This window comes from Triticum aestivum, chromosome 6B (assembly GCF_018294505.1).
Source record: "Triticum aestivum cultivar Chinese Spring chromosome 6B, IWGSC CS RefSeq v2.1, whole genome shotgun sequence".
Taxonomy (NCBI): domain Eukaryota; kingdom Viridiplantae; phylum Streptophyta; class Magnoliopsida; order Poales; family Poaceae; genus Triticum; species Triticum aestivum.
Window position 1 is genome coordinate 384,835,056 of NC_057810.1, and position 8,241 is coordinate 384,843,296.

Consider the following 8,241-nt stretch of genomic DNA (forward strand, 5'->3'; position numbering starts at 1 on the left):
CTTCCATGCTCTAATGCAAAGACCTTTCGAAGAATCGCCCTCCTTAATTCTTGTCCACCAAAAAGTTCTGATAATAGAAGTGAGTTTGGAAATAAACTTTTTGGTAAACAAAATATTTGACATGTAATAGACCGGAATGGAAGAAAAAACAGAACGAATAAGCTCTAACCTAGCTGCATGGGAAAGCATGTTAGCCTTATAGGTAGGAAGCTTAGCCATGAATCTATCAAGGACAAAGTGGTAAGCAGAAATTCTATTTTTGGCAGGAAGAATTAAAGGGTGGCCCAAAGGAATAAAATTGTCATCCATGGAAGGAACAGGGAAAATGGTCTTAATATCAGTAATGACCGTTTGATTAACATTAGCACTAAACAGTATTGCCGACTTAGACCAATTCGGAATTTGACCTGAGATAGCGCAAAAATGATGGATGATGTGAGCAATCATACTAGCTTCTTGCAAATTAGCTTGGCCACAAACCAGAAGGTCATCTGCAAAGAGCAAAGAGTGGACAGGGGGGCAATTTGGCCCAAGCAAAATACCTTGAAGGTGGTTAGCAGCCATATCATCATTGAGAGTAAGAGAAAGTTCATTAATGGCAAGCACAAAAAGATAGGGGGACATAGGACATCCTTGTCTAATACCCCTATTACTTTTAAATCTATGAGTAGGTTGACCATTGATAATGACTGAGAACGAAGGCGAGGAGATGCATGCATAAATTAAATTAATGAAATGAGCATGCAATCCTTTACGTTGAAGAGCGAAAACAATGAAATTCCATTCAATACGATCAAAAGCTTTTGCAAGATCAATTTTAAGCATAAAAGCACTGTGATTCCAAGACTTAAGAGCAAAGGAGTGAGTGATTTCTTGGGCGACGTTGTCGCTAATTCTACGACCTTGAATAAAAGCTTGCTGAGCAGGGTCAATATAATCAGGCAGATGGGCTTTGAGTCTATTGGCCAAAGATTTAGCAATGATCTTATAAATAACATTACAAAGATTAATAGGTCTATAATCAGTAGGGACTTGGGGGACAAGCTTTTTAGGGATGAAAGCAATGTTAGCGTCCCCATTGTGAGGGGGTAAGATACCTGTGTTATAAAAACTGATAACCAAAGTAGTGACATTATCCCCAATCCAATCCCATGTTGCCGGATAAAATTCCACATTGAAACCATCTGGGCAGGTGACGCATTAAGCTTCTTCTGACAAAAACTTTGTCAACAAAGTGGATCTTCGTATGTTATTTTCGAACCAGATTTAAATTTTCTTCAACATGGAAGTTTGACAGCCAATATTCACATTAACATCGAGCAAATCAAACGAGTAGTAGTGTAGCATCGATAATAGCGTCCAAGTGAACTTATACCATGCCAAGAGGAGCCCGGTGTTATCTCAACAAATAAATTTGTTTTAATGACAAATATATACTACATCAAGTACGCCATCCATGGGTTATATCCATTATCAAGTTTCAAGGGCAAGAAACTAATACGAAGTTGGTGTATTAAGAAGTAAAGGTTACACCACCTAAAATACAAAAAATACAACTGCAGGAAGCCTTTAACAATTCTCCAAATTTCAAGAGACAGACTGCCTCCGAGATTCAGAAGACAGACAGGCAGGAAGCATCAACTTCCAAGTTACGGCTGTTCTTCGAATCTCATTCGATAACCGCCAAGGAACAGATCAGTGGTTGCCTTCATTCGATTGTGCATAGGAGAATGCAGCCTGTGGAGGGGCCGCTGGGGCCAGGGGTGGAGCGCCAGAAGTTGAGCCTGCAGTTGGTGGTTGATTTGGTTGATACATCGGTGGAGGACCTGGAGGTGATGCGTTGTTGGACATGGGTGCACCTGGGGCCCCAGATGTTGGAGGTGGTAGTGTCGGAGGCCTTGGGAGAGGTGCCACCTGCATAGGCATTGAACCAGGAGGGCCCCCGTGCTGCGGCATGGTTGGAGCACCAGGATAACCTGAACATTTGTACAAAAATAGTCACTTAAGATGATCGATCACTATTTCAAATGATAAGAAATTCAGAAGTTTGGATGCTTTACTAAAAATAGAAATTCAACTCTTATAAAGAACAGCTACATGAATTTTTCCTTTTTTCTAAGATACAGTGAGCAGTTCCCTTAACTGCACTCAATTGTAGATTGATAGCCGTGTTTGTGTCTTTCTGTGTTTGACTGATAAGTGGCAACTGATGTTATGTGGCATTACATAATGAAAGTAAAGTATCAGTGCATCATGAATAAACTGGATTGCGCCTCTAAACATTTGGTTGCAACAGTTGAGCAGCCAGTCTGACCACTTTGAGTCTTTTGTATGCAGACTTTCCATACATTTCTGCAAGAGGCTCTTTCCAAACTCAAGCTCGTGACCTCATGGTCACAAGGCAACAGCTTTACCGCTGCGTCGTGTTTGTGGCTTTCCCGTGACTGCAGTCAAAGAATGACAGCCGTGTTTGTGGCTTTCTGTTTTTGACTGATAAGTGGCAACTGATCTTATATGGCATCATTACATAATGAAACTAAAGAAGTATCAGTGCATCATGATAAAAACACAAGAGCAGCCAGTCTGACCACTTTGAGTCTTTTGTATGCAGACTTTCCCTACATTTCTGCAAGAGGCTATTTCCAAACTCAAGCCCGTGACCTCATGGTCACAAGGCAACAACAGCTTTACCGCCGCGTCGTGTTTGTGGCTTCCCCTTGACTGCAGTCAAAGAATGACAGCCGTGTTTGTGGCTTTCTGTTTCTGACTGATAAGTGGCAACTGATCTTATATGGCATCATTTACATAATGAAACTAAAGAAGTATCAGTGCATGATGAATAAACTGGATGCACGCGTTTAAACATTTAGTTGCAACAATTGCGCAACAAAAGGACATGTTGATTACCACTGAATCACAAAGCCGCAGTACATTGTTTACGCTAAAAAAAGAGCAGCCAGGTGCACGTAGCTCCTGCTTGCGCAGGGTTCGACCACTTTGGGTCTTTTGTATGCAGCCTTTCCAAACATTTCTGCAAGAGGCTATTTCCAAACTCAAGCCCGTGACCTCATGGTCACAAGGCAACAACAGCTTTACCGCCGCGTCGTGTTTGTGGCTTCCCCTTGACTGCAGTCAAAGAATGACAGCCGTGTTTGTGGCTTTCTGTTTTTGACTGATAAGTGGCAACTGATCTTATAAGGCATCATTTACATAATGAAACTAAAGAAGTATCAGTGCATGATGAATAAACTGGATGCACGCGTTTAAACATTTAGTTGCAACAATTGCGCAACAAAAGGACATGTTGATTACCACTGAATCACAAAGCCGCAGTACATTGTTTACGCTAAAAAAAGAGCAGCCAGGTGCACGTAGCTCCTGCTTGCGCAGGGTTCGACCACTTTGGGTCTTTTGTATGCAGCCTTTCACTACATATCTGCAAGAGGCTGTTTCCAAACTTGAACCCGTGACCTCATGATCACAAGGCAACAGCTTTACTGCTGCACCAAGCCCCCCCCCCCCCTCCTCATTGTTTACACTATTCTAATAAAATCTATTAGAACACTGGAAACTAAAAACATTTCATCTCCTTCATGTTTTTAAATAGTGTTACAGGATAAGTGGCCTGACCATTCATATGCCACCTTTAAATTCACATCAATTCATAATTTATTCAGGGTCATCACAGTAATCAATACTCCCTCTGTATCAAAATATAAGATGTTTTTTGACAGTGTCAAAAAAGTCTTATATTTTGATACGGAGGGAGTAGTAGACTCAGTCTACTTATAATATTAAGTTGATATGTTTATAAGCCCAGGATGAGATGCAGCATACAATAACTAATCTAAGTGTTGTGACCATATCTAAGACAAACTTGCACATATGAACATGGAAAAAGATCGAATCTCTCAATCTAGGTATACTCAAAATTGGAGGATCAACTACCTTGGTAATCAAAACGAAACTTTTGAATCTGGTATCTTCTTTAATATACTTATAAAAAAATGGTGGACATTTTTTTTACTTTATTTTAAAAAAAATTGCTTGTAGAAAGTAATTACCCCTTTTTATCTGAGTGCATTTTAAAAAATTGCTTGTAGAAAGTAATTACCCCTTTTTATCTGAGTGCCTATGAAAGTTCAATCAGAGTTTCAGCTTAAGCTGTCCATTCCTATCCGAAAGTGCTACTCTGCCCCAAACTCAAATGCACTCACCATGAACAGTAAAAATCCAAAAACATGTAAAAAGAGTAAAAAAAAAACCTGAATTTTTTTGGCGACAAACATTTCTTAGTTTTCTACCTACGTGCAAATTTCCGTGAAGGAATGACATTTGTGCTGGTCTGTGAGGAAAAACTAAAAAGGTGCTCCAAATGCTTTAAAACCTAGCCTTTTTGCAGCATCGATTGTGTTTTATTGCCCCAAATATTACAAATGTTTTTTTCTTCACGGAAATTTGTGCATAGGTAGAACATTAAATCATGCTTGTTTCCAAAAGAAAAAAATGAGATTAGTTTCACTATTTTTCGGATTTTAATTTTTATCAGAGTGCATATGTGCTTAGTAGCCAAAAATCCATGTCCATTCCTATCTCACTATGATCAAGATTGTTCAAACCATGTAATACACGTCCAATGCGGTATCCAGCTGGTTTTGCTCTTCAGACCCACTAAGCAAAATTAATAAAATCAATACATCAAGACGAAGACTAAATATATGCTGAAGAAACAGAATCAAGCAATAAAGAAACTAGCCTAAATTTCTCCATCTTATAGACCTTTCTGTTTCTGTATCCTTGTGGGAATACCAACCGGTAAATTGTTATCTTCCATGCAGGAAATATATAAGCAATTGAGTTTATCTATAGGAGCACAAATTAGAGAAGTTATGGATTATCCGATTTTAATAAAATATGTGACTATAGATACAGGTAATCACGATAAAAAATGAAAACAATACTGAAGTTTACCTGGAGCCCCAGGAACTGGTAAAATAGGAGGCCTTGCAAATGGCCCACCAGGTTGTGGATGTTGAGGATAAACATGTTGCATCATGGGTGTGGGCAGAATCGGAAGACGGGGACGAGGCATATTTCCTGGATATTGAAGAAGATGTTGGTTGAAAGGAGCGCCAACTTGGAATGCTGCAGCTTGTCCCAGGTGTTCCTTTATCCTTTGATCAATCAAACTTTGAGTTTGCTGCTCCTCGAATTGCTGATAGTAGTTACGAACATTTGCCTAAAAATGTTTCACATGAAAACCAGTGTACACATAAGAATAAAAAAGATCTATGAAGGTAAAAAGAAAGAATACCTTGTGTTTGTATCCAGCATTGTGTTGCTTACGGACAGATGGCTGCACCATTATTGACATGTGTGATTAGTTCAAAGATAGGTATAAAAATAAGCACACCAGAGCAAAGGATAAAAGAGTTAGAATTACACTATCATTTGAAAACCAGTGTGGGTTGTATTTTGTATTTTGTATTTTGTAAATATCCAATTGCACTCAAATGCAATAATGTTTACCTACTGAAATGAAAAAAAGAATATTACTGCACATCGTCTGATGATTATACATCAATAGATGATCACCTAGTGCCTAATTTTATGTTTCCGGCTATGGAAAGCAGGGCACACAACTCTCCTGCAGTCCACTTTTTTGGCTTGGGATGTCAGAATTCAATTAAGTGGCTCGTACAGTTAAGTCACTGACCACTGAAGAGCTTGCAAAGTCAGCAACATAATCATGCCAAATTGGCATACCACCCAGCAGCATACCTGGTTTGCTACTCTATAACATTCATGATAACAAAATGACACTTGATAATCTATAAAGCTGATTAGCACGATGAACCTGGCTCCTTGAATAGATTCACATGCTTGCCAGATCACAGTCACAGCCATCTTAAATAAACGTTACTATCTTAAAGAACATGCTAGTAGATGAAACATATCCACGGACTTGGCAAAAATACTGAACTGAACACCCCAGATGAATATAATCTAAGTACTAAACAGCACTTAATACTGAATGTCTGTTCTTGAAAAAGAAACATGAATACTAATCAATATACTCCAATGACAAAGAAAGTATTTGTTGCGGTGGAAGCTAAAACTAATCTTAGGTTCGACAGAATTACTACATTCCCTGGAGCAAACTAGGCTAAGCTCAAATCGCTGCACACAATCATATGAAACACTGAAAATAACTAAGCAAACTTGTACTCATTTTTGTTGTCAAGCATAATAAAAATTGATTGGAAAAAGGAAGCACTAACCGAGTCATGGGTCAGATAAGTGTCGCAGTAATCGCAATAATACCTGCAAGCCAAGAACAAGGGGATGTCAATTCAAGCAAAAGATGAACAACAAGATTCAAGCACAGAGCACCAAAGCATGGCAGGCAGTAAAAAAGTCTCAATGTACACAGGAAGCACAACAAGACCCTTCATCAGTTCTCTACTGTAAGCCCCAGATTCCTACTTGACGAATCTATCTACCTACCTACTCGACCAAAGAGATAATCGGCGAAATCACTGTGCCGTCTTCTCCATATATGGACCATGGTGGCTTTGCCCAACGTAGCAATTGGCGCGTCCTCTAGCTTTTTCCCGTTTCCCATTCAACCAAAAATCCCCCTCCTTCCTCACGGTTTTCTACAGGCCCCGAGCAACCATCGGGGGCCTAAGCTAGGGTTTCAAATTAACAACGCCCATCGTACCGTACCATCCCCTCGAGCCACAACCACTGCACCTAGATCAAAAGAGTCAAACACTCACCGAGGCATCGCGGTGGCAAAAGACGGCGACGGCGACGGCGGCGGCGGCGGCGGCGGCGGCTGCGGAAGAGAATCTCGTCTCGGTCACAAGGTGTTAGAGGGGGACGACGATTAGACGTCGCGATGCTTCCTTAAACCCTCGCATATAATAATCTGCTAGAAATTTCCAGTGCCCGGGTTGGGAAAATCCTATTGGACGCACATTGCGTCAAACTGTCGGAGCTTGGCAGGCGAGCGACCGAGCAGCGACGCGACAGGCCGGCCCAGTACACCTACAACGCTAGCCGGTTTTGGGAACCTCCTAGAGATTCCCTGAAACCAGTTTTTTTTTCTTTTACCGGTTTTTCTGTTTCTTTTTCTACTTTCTTCTTTATTTTCTTCTTTTCGTTTTCTATTTTTTTCAAGGTTATTTAATATTTTTAATCTAGGTACATATTCAGATTTTGTTCTTAGTTTACGAAAAATGTTCCTGCTTTTTAAAAAGTTCAAAATTAAAAAAAAATCTGGTTTTCGAAATATGTTCCTAAATTCAAAAAATGTTCGGGAATTTTCAGAATGTTCTTGGTTTTTTAAAATTATTGTGAAAGCTTTTGTTCAAAATTTCCACAAATTTTCAAAAAATGTTCAGGCATTAAAAAAATATTCCTATTTCCGGAAATTGTTCGCAAATTGCAAAAAATGTTCATGTTTTCATTTCCACCGGAGTTTCAAAAAATGTCCCAGTTTCATAAATTGTTCACAAGTTTCAAAAATGTTCGTGTCTTCAGATTTTGTTCACGAGTTTCCAAATATGTTCGCTTCTCCAAATTTGTTATGGAATTTGGAAATATGTTCCCATTTCAAGAAATTTTCATGATTCCAAACAATGATCCTGTTTTTGAAAATGTTATAGTTTTTTGAAATTTTATTCAGAATATTTGCAAAATGTTCATGTTTTCAAATTTTCCCAAAAATGAAAAAATGTTCATGTTTTCAAAAAACGTAAATAAAAAAATGTTCTGGGAATTTGATAAAATTTCTCATTTTGAATAATTGTTCATAATTTCGAAAAAAATTCACATTTTCAAAATATGTTCTGTGTTTCTTTTTCGTTTTTATTTTTCTTTCCTTTTTTGTTGCTATTTTTCTTGTTTCTTTTGTTTGAAAATTTTGCATGGCCCGCCTACCTACTACTACTACCATTCTTCACCAAAAGGGGCGGCCCAAGTAGCTTCCTGGAGGTTAGTTTATTTTTCTTCTCTGTTTTTTCAGTAGTTCATTTTTTCCCTTATGTTCGTATTTTTGAAAAAAAAAACTAAATACATATATTCCAAAATTTAAATTTACTTAGAATATAAAAAAACAAGAATTCTGAAAAAAACAGGTAAAAACGTTGTTAGACTAATTTTAAACAATGTCAACAGCATTCAAAAATATGTCGTGAAAATTTTAAAAATGTTCACAGGTTTCAAAAAATGTAT

General features: G+C 38.5%; 1 protein-coding gene across 1 annotated transcript; it reads right to left on the bottom strand.

The window, feature by feature from the left end:
- Window positions 1-1,396: 1,396 nt before the first annotated feature.
- On the bottom strand, window positions 1,397-7,043 carry LOC123137225 (U1 small nuclear ribonucleoprotein C-1). The gene is made up of 5 exons (XM_044556869.1): window positions 6,783-7,043; window positions 6,282-6,324; window positions 5,315-5,356; window positions 4,972-5,239; window positions 1,397-1,976 (listed from the first exon to the last, which is right to left on the bottom strand). Exons 1-5 carry the CDS (start codon window positions 6,788-6,790, stop codon window positions 1,696-1,698), a joined length of 642 nt encoding a protein of 213 aa, XP_044412804.1. The 5' UTR covers window positions 6,791-7,043; the 3' UTR covers window positions 1,397-1,695.
- Window positions 7,044-8,241: the final 1,198 nt, after the last annotated feature.

Excerpts from the sequence above, each read along its gene's own strand:
- LOC123137225 (XM_044556869.1), bottom strand. Across the intron at positions 5,240-5,314 it reads ATGCTGGATACAAACACAAG|GCAAATGTTCGTAACTACTA; the intron begins GTATTCTTTCTT and ends AAACATTTTTAG. Across the intron at positions 1,977-4,971 it reads ACCAGTTCCTGGGGCTCCAG|GTTATCCTGGTGCTCCAACC; the intron begins GTAAACTTCAGT and ends ACAAATGTTCAG.